Genomic DNA, 15,515 nt, shown 5'->3' with positions numbered 1-15,515 from the left:
TTAGTACGAACAGCTCATTCTCGCAATTTGTTTTTTGTAACGTACAGATTTCCGTGCACTTTCCAAGCTATGAAATCTAGATTTCTTATAGCGAGCCATTTACAAATTAGTCTGGATGGTTTGCTGTTGTAACGTTAGCCTGCAAAGTTAGTTAACACTTCACTCAGCAATTTCATATGAATATTCTGCAAGGGAGAAAACCTGGATTTGATACAAGCTGCACATTAAAGCTTTAGAGACATAAATATATGGATACCGTTGTCTGTGCATGTGAAAAATGCAACAGCTTAGACTGCAAAGTAAAAGAAAGTAAGTAAGGAGATGAGGAGATGCAATTGTTATAGAACAGAATAGTTGCTCTTAGCTAACAAACTGGCTACACACCAACTAGCAAACGTTAGCAACGTATGATGATGTACGTTACAGCAAGCTAGCTAACGTTACTTTGCTAGCAAACTGTCTTTCAAACTAGAAACTGACCGACTGACTGACAATGGCGAAAGACACCTAGCTAGCTAGCAAGTCGAATGACCTGCATTGAAACGTAGAGGAAAAAAACATACTAGATGCAACATAAAAATAGATATCTGTGCTAAATTAACTTACATAGTTAGGTATTAGTCTATCTAGGTTATACAACGAAAACGGCACGCAAATGTTCGTACAATTCATGGCGCCACATTCATTACATAATTAGCTAGCCCATCGTAGCTTGGTTGCTAGCAGCAGGATACAAAGGCGCACCAGTGACAGTCGCTAGGCTAGCTATAAGTTTGTGTAATTCGACCCATATGCGAAATTGCCCCTGATGTACATTGTTCTTGATGCACTATTCAGTGTTATATAATAAATCGTACGCTACCTGGAGGTTGGTCCATTTCAATGTAGAATATTAATTCTGTGGAATACGGCATCATCATGTCTCTCCAATCATCATCTTCTTTTTCCGTATTCCAGACGGTGTTGTACATTGTTTAACTTCACTGACAAGTCACACACCCCCTACGTCTCTCCGAACGAATAGAGAAAAGTATATATCTCTCTTGCAAGGTGAACGGAAAATGTAGCTTCAAAAATACTTGATCGATTTAATATAGCTCTAGCTTGCTAGCTTCTACACTAGCTAACGTAGTACTTTGCCGGCTAAACTTAAGTCTCTAATCTGAATTCCCGCTTCAGAATAAATAACTAAGTTTGGTTGAATATGTAAAAGCACCAGGCTTCAATGTTATACTTTTCCGGACATATACAAAATCTATCAGTTCTACAGAACAGAAAGTAGATGCCAGCTCTACTATCTACTCCGTTCTCTAAAGACCTAACTGTGGTCTTCATTTTCAGGGCTCTACAGCCAGCAAGCAACCTTTCACATCATGCCGACACAACCACTTTGAGCGTAGCTGAGAGGGGGGATATTCTCTAACAATGACAGCGTTAAAATAATTTGTCGAACTGTCAGAGACCAAATAGTTTTACTTTAGATCATATGTAAAATGAACTATTACTTTAATATTATGGCGAACTTTATTCGTTGTGCATTGTACGTATCAGATGAAAAATTATTTCAAACATTAGTGACATCATTTCTAAACCCCCCTAGCTTCAGTCTAAAATGGAATGTCTCATCTCCGATTGCTTGCGGAGGCCAGTGCCGTGCAGTACGCAGGCTCTGGATTTGGGAGCCAATGAGAAAGGAATGTTTCTCAAACTCTGTTGCCAAAATCGGAGTTTGCCTCTTTGTCTTTCCGTTTTTTTTTTTTGAACGAAACGGTGAACGTAGCGATGCTAGAAACCGCATGCCTATTTCTAGCCAATGAACAGCTTAGGAAAGCGGAAGTCAAAGCACTATTGGTCGAAACAGTTACTATGAGGGACAAAGGGATCCGGGCCATTTGGAAAAACAGGAGTGATGTGACAGAGGGGTTTCCGCTGTTGTATTCTGGACACGACTACCCTAGTTCATGCACGAATGCACGTACAAAACATTCAGGCTATATATTTCCCACACAATTCTTCAGCAATATTGGCAACATTAAAATAAATGTTAGGTGGATTAATATTGGTTAAATAAAGTCAAATAAAAGATTACATCAAATGTGAAAAATTCGAAAATAATTTTATGTAACACCACTTATGTACACAATATTTATTTACATAAGCAATAGGGCAAATAAAGTTGCAGCGAAGACTATTAAAAATGAGACCAGAAATGTCCCTTCTGCATAATCGTAGCTGATTATTTGTATGTGTCTGTACGGTAATATTTGAAGATTATGCACACAAACCTTTTCTGATGATTGTACACTGATTAAAAATAGAGGTGTGGTGGCCTACTTCAGTTGACAATATGTCTGGCCTCCAATCTGCCCTTGTCCCCAGAACACACAACCCCCAGCCCTTTGTTGTCCTGATCTGTCTAATATGTCAGTCAAAAAAAAAAAAGAAGGGAATATTCCCTTGTCAGTGTACCAGCCATAGTTGTTAGCCAGTGAATCAAACAGCATACGGGGTAAAGGCTCACAGATGGCTTGTGCCTGCCACACAGACACTGTCAAGTGTGTCAAACTTACTTAATTGTCACGGTCTCCTCCACAGAGCTACGTGGACAGATGGATCTGTAACAATGACCAGGAACTGACTCGTGACATGACCATAATCCTCATGAACCATGGGAAAAAATTAATCAGCTCTGCCCCTGTATACTCAAAGTACAGCTGGTTAAACAAAGAACACAAAGTTATGGCACTATACAGTGCATTTACTTTTATAATATACCTATATATTCAGTTGTAAATGCATGTAACTTATGAGCCCAACTGGGTAGAAATCCATCTCGGGATATAGGTGTTCATCTGTTGGTATTGTGACTATGACTGCACAAACCACAGCAGCACTGAACTTAGAATAAATCCAAAAGCAGAGTGTCTTTTACGTAGCTATTAATACATCCTAGAAATCGGTCCATGTGCTAAGACATCTTGTTCATTTAGTCAAGTAACAAAAAACACTGGTGTACAAACATATGCACATGACAAGCTGTGAAATTGTTTTTACAGTTGTTTCAAGTTTAGCATTTTTGTGTGCAAATGAATGTAAAATATGAAAAAGATAATTCTATCATGTTACAATCACATAAATGGTGTGGCAACATTTCAAATTAACACAATCAACTGTCCAAGACTCTGCCCTATTACACCGATTATTATATGCACCACAGGCAGTCAGGGCAGATAGGGTCATCACAATTTGTTTTCAACTGAAAAAAAACTGCCCTGAAATGGCAGAGAATTGTAAATGGAGAACGAAATGTCTTAAAAAAACAAAAATGGGGACAACGCAGACAGTTTTCACATGGAGCCAGTTTAATCTGCATGAAGGTGCAGATTTTCCTAACCCCTTTATCTGTACACATGGCTTCACATCCTCCTCGTACTGATTGCAGAAACAAGGCATTGATTCAGACACCAGAGAGACTTCTGGTTGCATGCAAGAATCACAAATATTGCAATTGCACTGTTCGTCGTGTGTAAAAGACTTTTAGACTTGTAAATTTGGCATTTGCGCTTATGCCCTAGGGGCAGGCATGAGTAAATGATAAGAGAGATTCTAGTCTGCCTGGCTACAAGACCAAACCAACCGATTCCCGATCGTGAGAAAATTCGAGAGAAAAAGGGGACGCGAGTTTTAAGGATACAAAGGACTTGTGGCTTTGCAGACAGACAGCACAGAGCATATGTTGCTGCATACGGAGAGGTCCTGCGGTTCACTTTCCGGGCCTGCAATGTGCTGACAGTCTGTTTTCGGTGTGACATATCTCTGACTGAGTTATTTATGGGGCTGATTATCTACAGCATTTTCATGTTTTGTCTGGGGCTGGGGGTGAACGCAGTTGAAGGCACACTTTATCCGAAGATGTGAATAGCCTGCACCGCACAGCTGAACTCTAGCTTAATATTTAGGAAACAACAAAGCATTATGTGAACACGAGGAAAGGGAACATTGTACACAAACATCTCAGGTCTGAAATATTAATATTTTAGCATTATTTACGTGACAATATGCATGCAGAAAATGTAACAATCTTTTTTCTCTTTCTTTCCTCAATGTACCACAAATGACATTGAGACAAGATTTTTTTTTGTAGTGAAGATTCTTACAGACAGAATGAGAATTGCTCTCTCGGTGGAAATGTGATATCTGAAAGCGTCTGAATAAATCTCGCTGAGGTGGCTTACACCTACTGGCCACTGCAAGGGATGTCTGGAGGGACAAGCACACCCCAGATAGTGATAAAACTGCTTTAAATATCTTCTTTTCAAAACAGTGGACACAAATGGTCCAAAGTAAGGATTCTGGATTTATGGACAGGGCTTAAAAGCTAAAAGTCAAGTCTCTCTCCCTGGGTATCCAGTTCCAGAGTGCAACAAGTGCATAAATGTTGTGTGTATAAATGTTACACCTGCTGTAATTGTCAGAGTCACATTATAGTTACTAAAATAAAGACATGTTCTAGACCAGGGTATTTAATACTTTGACAGCAACGTGATCCCGTGTCAATGTTTCCAGCTCCTGATTGGCTTACGTCAGGAGGACATTGTGAAGACGCCTTCACCAAGGGGTCTCTGAGTCTCTGAGTTCTATTCAGCTTCATAGATTTAGGCAATCTTCAGGGAAATTACAAGGCTCTGGTAGGGTTCTAAACTGTGCACTACTCCAGCGACATTGCTTCGCGGATTCACTTGAATCTGAGTGCGTTACGTCGCCGCTGTGAGCGCTGATCTGCGGCGCCGTGTTTCTGCAGCGGTTTCGTCCTCTGTAACGCGCAGCAAAGCGTTAATTACGGAGTGCCATGCAGTGACACCCCGCCCCGCTTTCGGCACAGCTATCCTTCCCCTGTCTCTCTGCAACAGCCAGTGGAAGGATACCTGAGGAAAAGCAGGCAGCAACAGCAACCCCCCCCCCCCCCCCTACATCACCCCCCCCCCCCCCCCCCCCCCGGAACACACTTCTCTGCCTGTCTCCAGGGTTGCAGATGCTCAGCGCTCATGTCCACACCGCCAACCGGGTGATGTCATCCTGCAACGTGAGCGGCCCGCGTGGACTGATGCAATACTCCGGTGACACCCTGTAATGAGCTGGCAACATCTCTCTCTCTCTCTCTCTCTCTCCATTTAACTCTTTTGCTTTCTCAGCCATCGCTTTGCATTTTCGCTGGACGGCTTTTAGTTTCTTTTTTTTTTTCTATACCTCTCACCCAACCTCTTAATATACCTGCCCCTCCCCCCCCAAACATTCCTGTATTTGTGAATGCCCCTTCACCTGTCAGTGCTCCAGGGTTACATGGCTCAGCATTATATTTTAACAGGTCAGACACACCTCAGGAAAAAAAGCTGTTTGTTTAAGCTTTTCTTTTCTGGAAGGGTACCGCTTGAGTGACTTGGGAAAATGGAAAAGTACAGACGTAAGGTATCTCAACTTGGATGTGATCGTGAACACACAGTTCTAATCATGCACTAATACCTGCTGTACAGCAATCCATAACCCCGATAAGATCAAAAGCAAACAGCAAAAACTTAACTCAGATATTTTAATCAGTACCTGCTGCCTGTCTTTTAAAATAAAATGTTCTAAAATGTAAACATTGTGTGTCACTAAGAGAACAATGGGCCTCATTCATAAAACATGCATACAATCAGAGTGATCGTTAACTGTGCTGAAAAATGCTTCCACAAACATTTTCGCATTCATCATCGAAATTGTTTTCTTATTTGAATTGGTTCTTAGGTACGATAAAAATATGTGTAAAGGTACATGCAGAGATGTCTCTATTTAGAATGTTTCATTATTTATGCAAAATCATTTAAAGTAGTTACAGACATGAATACTGGTTTTAATTAAATTAACTAACCTATCTGAATAATACCGATTAGTATTCACAATTTTTTATTTTTTAAAATTTATTTTTCAATTTTGATTTCAATTTCAGTTTAGTTTTAGTTTTAAAAGTGGGTTTGCTGGTTTTAGTTTAGTTTTAGTTTTTAGAGTTCAAAAGGTCTGATTTTTGAGGAAATCAAACCCCATGGCTTTGTACACTTCATAGAAGCCTGTAGATCGGGACAGATTGTTTCAGTGACCTAGCTGGCCCACTGCCTCCCATAGCTTCAATATGTTACTATAGAACCGACTGTACAGGCCGTGTTCTCAAAGACAGGTTTGTCTTCAGCAAGAAATTAATTATTAATCATTGCGAGAAACCGTCCAATTTATAAAAAAAAGAGAGCATGAAATACTAACAAAATTCACAAATGATTGAAGACGTAATGGTTCTGACTGAAGAAGTTCCATACCGATGCACCAAAGAGCGGGTTGCAGGTTGAGTGTAGGACCCGTTTGCCTTCATTACACTGCAGAATGCACTGCAGTCCTTTTCAACTGCATGGCCGAGGGTGGCATGCACACAGGGAGACACTTTACCTGAATTTACATCTGTCCCTGCTTTATTTGTATGCCATTCAAATATTATACGACTGCAAGCACAGGTGCTGAATGAAAGGAGAGTAGACACGGACACAGTATATGCACTGAAACAGGAGATAACCTCACATTTGGATAGGGGCATTCGCTGTGCTCATATCTGTGATGGAGATCGAGAGGGTGTTCCTGGCCGGCTGAGTCACAGAATGAAAATAATGGATAATGAACTTGAACAACTTGCCAAAAAATGGAAAGGTTCTCACTCGGATCATTCTACTAATTTATAAGGACCACACAACAAATTTCGACAAACATGACGTTGGCCATGGCAGCAGACAAAATCCAATGGGACATCACTGCGTGCACAAATATAGACTGCATTTATTCTCAACAAAAATTTGAACACTTTTTAAAAATGTTTGCTTAAAGGCTATATTCCACCAAAAACAGCGATACCAACAAACCAGGCAGGATACTGCAAAGGTACCATAGCTTGTAAATTGAACACTCAAACTAACCGACATGCTCAAAATGAAGCCCATGGGTGTTTACTTGCTTTGATATCCCACAGCAGTTATAGGATAAACATGGTTGGTCATCTTTATATTCAGGGAAGCTACTGCAGCAGAGCCTTGCAGGAAGAGACTTATGATACTGCATTTCTGTCAAAAACAATGGATCAGTTTTACCTGATCTGTTCCATACATCTGTGTTTTGGCTTTCTGTAACTGAACAAATAAAACTGCAGGTATTAAATTATTCATGTCTGTTTAGCAGCTGTTTAATTTGCTTTTAGTGGCAGCAACTTTCACAGTAAGGGTTTTTTTTTGTTTACAGTCACACTGTAGATTGCTTGCTGATGTAGCGTCCACACATTTAGTGAAAATGATTTACCCGGGTCTTCTGACATCCAAAGGGAGTGTGTGACATGTGACTATTGAGTAGACGCCACTTCACAACAGAGGAACAATCCATTTTTAAATATAATATCACACATACCTCAAGTTTCACTTATTTCTGGTCACAGCATAACGCATTGAGATCGCTGTACATTAGATAATGCCTCTGAGAGTTTTAGTTCGGGTGAAAGAAATACTTAAATTAGTCCTTGACAAAAATGTGCAGTCACGTCCGCAAAAGAAACGTCACATCTGCTGACCCTGTCTACCCCGGGGCCTTCCCCGTAGAGATAACAGACTATTTCCAAACACCGTGAACAAAGGGAGCAGTTTACACAAACATGGCAGCTTACGGCTGCTTGGGCCTTGTGCATCATGGAAATGGCTGGTGTTTACACTACCAGCACAGAAATTTGTGGGGGCAGTTGGGTCATTCTCAGACAGACTGCCACAATGCATCATGGGCCGCCTGCAATGTTGGTAACCCTTAGATATGCATTCCCATTGAGGTGCATGTTCCACATGCTAGTCCTAATTCCCTCCCCGTCACCCTCCTCACTCAGCCACACATTGTTCTGAAGGCCTTGGACACAGATAACTCCAGCAGACAACAGTCACTATCATCCATTTGACGAAATCATTCAAACACTGCAAAGCTGAAATCAATAACAAATCGTAGCAGGAAGTGGTGCTGGTGCTTCATGTGCGTTCTTGTTGTCCTGCTTACGTGCAGTGAGAAAGGGCGTAATGTGAAAGCATGGCCTCTGTTGTGGAGCACTCTGGAGTTGAAGTAGAGAGCTAATATAGTATAGATAGCACAGTTAGTATAGAAAGATGTTCTCTGTGACTCTGGGTTGCCAAAAGATTCCAGTTTTTAAACTTGCAATTACACTGTACAGCTCAATTAGATCCTTAGATGAAGTCTTGAAAGATATAGTTTAAAAACTTGATGGCTCAAAAAAAAGTTTGCGGTGAAAAACCCACAGGGTTTGGTCATTCCACTGTAGTAACTGAAAATGAAAAAGTAAGTATATAATGGAGGCGTATCCAATGAAACCTCAAAACCAAAAAGGCAATTTCTATGAAAACTGAGGGAGATGAGGAATCTGGTTTTATAGTGGTGGACCCTAAAGCAATATCACTGGAGCAGGCTGTGTGTATGTGTGCATGTGTGTGTATGTGTCCGCGTGTGTGTGTGCCTGTGTATGCCCTCAATTTCTTCTGAAATTAAGACAAAAGTCTACCAAAAGTATATTGAGTCTAACATATGCAGGGTCTGTCACTAGACGAAGCACATTACCAATCATCATTCAGGCTGAACAAGGACAGTACTCAGCAGTATCCACTGGCCAGCCGTTTGCCTCAAAATATCTGCCCAGTCATAACTACCTAGTGAACTTTCACTTGGATTTCCATGCTAACACAAGTGTCTGAGTTTCACTAACAAGAGGCTTCCCGTATAATTTATGTTTTTAACAGCACAAATGTTACTGGAAACAACACAATAAAGTACTGGAAGTCACCCCAGAGAATGATCGACTGCACGCAATAGCTGAGCTTGTCAGATGCAGAAGTAGCTGTACTGATCTCACAAGTTGTTGTTTTTTTCCCTGTGGAAAACAATTACTTCTGGGTTTTCTGTTCTATGTCTGAGGTTTTTTTGTAATGTGTTCATAGACTGTATGCAAGAAAAACAGCAGCACATCCAGAGAAACAGCTGGCCAAACAATAACTTTGAAACACACAGGGTGTAACCCCATAGTCAGACTCTGGGAACTGTTATACCAATAAAATGCAAAATTAATCAAATGTTAACGTGCATTCAATGTAATAAACTTTTTAGGGATTTTTCGTCCTCGCTTTTCCAGCAAAGAGATCCAAAATCATGATAGTAAAGACCAAACTAAGGGGACAGGACCATTTACTGGTCCCAGTCTTTCCTGTAGTATTAATTACATTCAATATATATAAAATATCAGTTTAATAATGACTTATGTTTTCCACTGATGAAATGGGAATGGTGAATTGGTGTATTCCAGGAAGCGCCAGGAAAGAGATACAGAAACATTTCCCCTGGCGCTGTCAATGGGCTCCAACACAGACCAAGCTAGGGCCTAGTGCTTTGTGCAGAATGCCACACATCCCAGTATTTGTACACACATCATCTGCGCAACACAAACCAGAGCAGGAAAATATGAGCATTTTAAAAACTGTGTACTCTTGAAAGAACAACTGATCAATGGCCACAAAATAAAAAATAAAAAAAAATTCTAAACAACCACGACAAAAATACACAAGCGTTTGGACTGGACACAAAGCACCGCCAAGCACATTCGACTCAGGATGTCAGACTGGTTAAAAAATGGCCACCAGATGCGTCCGTTGTACCCGCAAACCCTTACTGGGGAGCCAAACTCCTCCCAGACGGGGCTAGCATTACTGCCCCAGACCTGCCTCGCTGAGCCTGGGGTTCCTGGCACACGGGGACGCCTTTGTCTAAATGCAGCTCAGACGCTGACGGCTGCTTTTCGGAGAGAGGCAGGTGGGCTCCAGTGTCTGTCAGTGCACAGCGCACTCGTCTGAAACCCAAGCCCCCGTGTGACACTTTGCCCAGCGCATAGCAACAGAGTTTTCCCCCAGCAGACACCGATACAGCCCTCTGGGTCCACTCGAGAAGACCTGGGAAAAGCGCTTCCCCCATTCCTCGCAATGGAGCACAGACTATGGTATTATCTAGTCTGTAACATTTGAGTTAACAACGTCCTGATGCAGAACCATACGATGGAAACTCAGAAATACAGGACCAGGACCAGGAATCGTGTCTTACTAAGCGATACATAGATTCTCTTCATTGTTATCACCGGTGCAAAAAAAGGTTGCTTTAAAATGAAACATGTCAGACTTACCCTTGACTAAAAAGTAAAAAAGTAAATACACCTCCTCTCCTTCTGCGTTGGGTCCACCTAAAATCAGTGGGTTTGGAACAAGCTTCCGAGGGAATGAGCCCCTACAGAAAAGAAGTTTATAAAAGTATGACTTGAGTGCATTTTTCTAATCTAAATCGCAGACAGTGTGCTTAAAGTGCACGTTCACTTCACTTTACAGAAGATCACTGTCTGAAACAGTTAGAGTATACCAATTTAGGATACAGTTTAGAAGTAGTTCATAGGTATACTTTAAAGTATAGTTCCAGGAAATACTTTAAGCATTGGTCAATTTAGTTCTGTAAAGTGTAATATAACTTAAAAAAAAAAAAACTTTTATGCACTGCTACTTTGTAAGGGGCATAACATCGATACCATCTCATGTTGAATGAAACACATTTTGATGCATTTCTGAAGCACGCAGATCCATTCACTAATCAACAACGTTAAGAGCAGTTTCAGTGCAGTTGGGTAGTCAGCAGCCAGCTGGATCCCTGCAGGCCATTGCATTTGTATTTTTATGGCATCGCAAGAACCATCCCCGACTTGCTCTGAACATGCAGTTTGCCCAACACACCCTTCTGGCGCTATTCTTGGCTAGCAGCTTTCAGTATCTCTGCAAACAGCACACATTGCCTACACGCTTTATGACATTAACTTTCAGTTTGTAATGTATTCATATTTGGACTGCAAGACAGGCATCACTTTCTTTTGCTAGCTGTTGTCAGCTACAGAGAAGTTATTATCGCACGGCATCTTTTGGAAAGGACGTTGGGAATAGTTTTAATGCTTTAATGAAACACAGCTTTGAACTTCTTTTCTTATTTGTTACAAACTTGATTTGATAAACGATTTATACCTGCAAAGTGATTGCCTGCATAAAAACATACATGCCTATAAAATATATGCCTCCAATGACATAATATTGCATTCACTCGTTCATCTGCAGCCATCACCCAGAGACCCACTGGACTAATTATAGTAATCTGTGTTTGCCTGTCAGTGCAGCCTGTCGGGGTGGGGCAGGGGGATACAAATCTATGAGGTTCATCGCACATATCTTCATGCCAAGCATGCATGATTCTAGTAGATACAGTGTAGACGTGGGCATTGTAAACACACTAAATACTTGGCATGCTGGGGTACAGACTGCAGCAGATCTGCAGTGCTATAGGGGCCTGGAGAACACTAGCCTGCCTCTGTAACCAGGAAGGAAACGGTTAAGACCGCCAGACAAGCAGAAGGTGAAGAAAAAGCGGTTTAGAAAAAAAAAAGAGATCTGCTACATTTTCTTCCAAGTCAGGCTGCACTGATTAGAAGATCCTTGCGGAGATCACTATCTTAATCTTTCTTCTGTTCCCATTATTCTTCAAAATCAGACATTCTCACGAACTCTTACAGAAATAGTCAAATGGTCACTATGTGACAGAATACAGATCAGCTTTGCTAATATGGCAGTTAGGGGTTTTTTTTTTTTTTGTAGTCAACAACATTCCCCAGCTAAAGAGTGTGACTTACCCGTGTGCACTTGCCTTTGATTATGGCAGGGACAAAAAGGACTGATTATGTATGTGAAAGCAGACTAGATGGTCAGGACAGGCTCTTTCTTTCTACTCAAAATCAAATTCAATGACAAGTTTGGCTAAATGAAGACAGTGATATGGCTGGAAAAAAAATGGGAAAAAAAATAATTGGAATGGGAATGGGAAAAAAAGGGCAAATATCTAAATTTGATATGCTAAAACTCGGATAGGATATCTGTAGCTGCTCAAACCATATTAATTTGTGGGTTAAGCGAAGAGGCACGTGCTGTGATTGGACACAGACACATAGAGTGCAGTTTATGGCAGCGGACCACAGACAGGCAGTCAGAGTTACTACCGCACATGACAACTGACAAGTAGTGTCATTGACCTAGAAGCCATACTCATTGTGAACTGAACGTCACATCATTAGACCATCTTAAATTATTAAACATGGCTTAAAAGTCAATTATCAATGCCAATTTGATGAAGATGTATGTGCCCTTGGAAAGATGAACTCAGGCACCAAAAGGCCAACCAAGACAGTTATTATGTTGAACTTCAAAAAAAAAAAGAAAAAAAAAAAAGATTGCTTAAACACAAGCTTAAATCAGAGGGTTTTTCTTTTCACACAAAATCCATTCCTCTTATTTGTATTGCTCTTTAGGAAACACTGAGCACACTCAGACTGCAGCTTCCGTGACTTTCCAACAGCACTCTATGGGGACAAGGTGACATCGGACTGGTGATGTAACAGGAAGTGAGAAGCATGGTGGCAGATATATTCTTTCGACAGCAACACCGGGGAATGATCATTAAGGAGTATCCCTGGACAATTAGCAGAGAGGGATCGCACCTGGTTTGACATACTGCTCACTCTTTCCTCCATGACTTGTAAGCCTCAGGTGCAGCTGAGGACATAGGGAGGGGACCCAACCCAGCTTTAAATGACAGAGTTAGAAAAAAATTAATAGGGATTTGAATTGAGCAGTTCTAATGGCCTATAATGTACCAGGCTCAAGACTGTAGCTGAAGTTGGTGGTTGATGACCTCAGAGCATCCACAGGATGACTGACACCTGCCTCCAACAACAGCATTCAACTCAAGGCCAGCTGCCCTATCGAAGCATTTCTCTCTCTCTGCCCTGGCCTTAGCCAATCACACTGGACCATCCCTCCCGGGATCAAGAAGAGCAAGCACTTGGAAACGTGCTCAGCACCCGGGCTGCCGATTCTCTGAAACAGGGGTAACCAACCCTGCTCCTGGAGATCTACCGTCACGTAGGTTTTCACTTCGACCCTAATTCGGCTGACCTGACAAAAATAATCAGCAGCTCAACGAGATCTCTGGTTGTTCAATGACGTATGCTTTGTTAGGGTTAGAGAGAGAACCCTACAGGACGGTAGATCTCCAGGGACAGGGTTGGTTACCCCTGCTCTAAAGTAATCAACACAGTAGTACAAGCTACTCAGAGGGTTGAAAATATTCCCATGTCTCCTGAAGAGAGGTTTTCATTCTTCTCCATTCAGAAAACAATGTTAATGTTTCTAAGGGCAAACAAATAAGAACTACTAGGGAAAAGCATGCAAATAAATGCAGCTATTCATCACTTTATATCACCTCAGTTTGCGGTATGGTTACCTAAAATAAAACACAGGCACAATATATGACAAGTTTGTAGGATAAAACGCAGGAACAATATACGATAAGTTTGTAGTAGGTAAGTACACAAACATCTGAGAAAAATAAGTAGTTAAAGCTGAATGAATCACACAAAATGGGACAAGGGGAACGGTGCTAAGCTCAGTTTCTCTTGGCCCTGGGCCCTCAATGCTCCACTAATAGGATTAATGAAGGAAAATGAATGTGGATTTACAGGGAGGGACTGCGATACTGCGTGTGTGGTGCATGCAGGCCTTATCACACCAGCGCTTCGAGTATCTGAGGAGTGAAGGTTCATAGAATTCCGTGGAAGGAGGTTTCTCAGGTCAGCAGTGCTGCCAGCTCCATTCCCAGGAATTCAGCAGTTCCAGTTTAGTGCATAGGCTCTGAATTACAGGCTTTGATAAATGATACTGAAAAGAAAGGTATCCAGAGCATATAACAACGTATGGGTTAGGATACAGTGAGGAGCTGAACTTTTACCTGAGCATTATTCCGTACGTCAAAATGCACAGTCACGGGAATTGTTTCCTTTTCTTCTTCCCACTAGCACCCTGCTAGCGTACGTGCTAACACCGTCACATTCCTCCATTAATAATTTAATACATGCCTTCGGATGGCCGCTGTAAACCCCGGCAGCGTGAATGAAAATGATCCAGGGGCTCCTGCACGGCGCGGCCGTTACAAGGCTGGACCTGCACTTGTGTGCGGATCGGTGGCTTTGATGGAGGAACAGGCTCATCAGCCACTGGGGCCCAACTCAGGATCAGAGCATTCTAGCGGCCCCCCCCCCCCGCCCACAAGCACCTCCCGGTGGTCACATGACTGCCCAGCTGGTCTCTGCAGCCTGGGCAGTCTATGGGCCTGCACTGGCTGCACACTCTGACCGCTGGGCACTCTCACACAAACATCAAATGTGCACATGCCCCCCCCCCCCCCCTTAAGGAATCAAGCCGTGCAAAAGCAAAGCTGCTCGCTCTGAGCCAGCACCACACAAACAGATGCAGTCTGTATTTGCACATGCTGCACGGGGAGCACAGCGTCACGCGCATGCAATCCCTCACAGACTGCTTCCTAAGCCACATGGTGTGCCAGGCGATCCTGCCTCTCTCTATCTTTCTCTGCCTCTCTCTCTTTTGTCTCTCTCTCGTCTCTCTCTCTCTCTCTTTCTCTCTCTGTCTCCCTGTCTCTCTCTCCCTATCTCTCTCTCTCTCTGCCTCTCTCTCTCTCTTGTCTCTCTTGCTCTCTCCTGTCTGCTCTCTCCCCCCGCGTTGTAGGGAGCCAGCCACAGCCCGGAGCGCTGATACCCGGGGCAGCTCTGTGGCCTGCCAGGGGCCCCCTGCTTCACAGGCCCCCCCCGCTGAGACAGGCCGCCCCCTTTTAGTTACCGCCGTGTAGCAGGGGGGCCTGTCTCAGCAGGGGGGGGGGGGGGCCCTCCTGCGCGGTGGCTCTGCTAAATCAGGCGTGACGCTGACCCGCAGGCCGGCGGGTTTTAGGGCGGGACAGGGGGCGGGGCCCGGTCAGCCGACCGTCCGCCGCCCGCGCACATCCGCTCGGAGATGCGTGTTCCGGCGCACATCAAACAGATCCGGGGAAAATCACGGCATCAAAGGGGCGAGGACGGCGGACTGATTAATTACTTCATTCTGACGGGGGGGGGGGGGGTGTGAGCAACACGTACGTGCATAAATAAACGCCATGGCTCTTCAATAAACTAATGTTTACCGAAGAACAAGGAGAGTTTATTGATAGCAAGCTTTGATGTCAGTGGGATGTTCGTGTAAACATGCTAATGCTATGGCTCCACAGTTCAGACAACAAAACCCAATGATGTTATACTGACGATAAGACAGTTCAACCAAAACCCTTTCAAAGGGAAAACCGAAGCTTGCTCCACGTTCTCACTTTCTGTACGCTCAAACTGCCAGTTGAACAGGAGCTAGGCTCACATTTTTGCATGAGCCTCATATTTTGCATGGTGTTTTCAAATAAATAAAAAAAAGGAAGCTCAAGCACAATAAAAGCCATTCTGG

The 15,515-nt window shown here is 42.8% G+C and overlaps 1 protein-coding gene across 2 annotated transcripts in view; it reads right to left on the bottom strand.

The window, feature by feature from the left end:
- Positions 1-15,515, bottom strand: part of pik3r3b (phosphoinositide-3-kinase, regulatory subunit 3b (gamma)) — a 137,013-nt gene that overhangs the window by 17,532 nt on the left and 103,966 nt on the right. The window contains exon 1 of one of the 2 annotated variants that reach the window (XM_035414179.1): positions 863-1,358. The exons of the other annotated variant lie outside the window; for it this stretch is intronic. Coding sequence (XP_035270070.1) covers positions 863-971 — 109 coding nt within the window. The 5' untranslated portion in view covers positions 972-1,358. Of the gene's footprint in view, positions 1-862; positions 1,359-15,515 lie in introns of those variants that run through there. 2 annotated transcript variants of the gene reach the window in all.

This window comes from Anguilla anguilla, chromosome 4 (genome assembly GCF_013347855.1).
Source record: "Anguilla anguilla isolate fAngAng1 chromosome 4, fAngAng1.pri, whole genome shotgun sequence".
NCBI classification, from domain to species: domain Eukaryota; kingdom Metazoa; phylum Chordata; class Actinopteri; order Anguilliformes; family Anguillidae; genus Anguilla; species Anguilla anguilla.
This window is presented reverse-complemented; position numbering and strand designations above follow the sequence as displayed.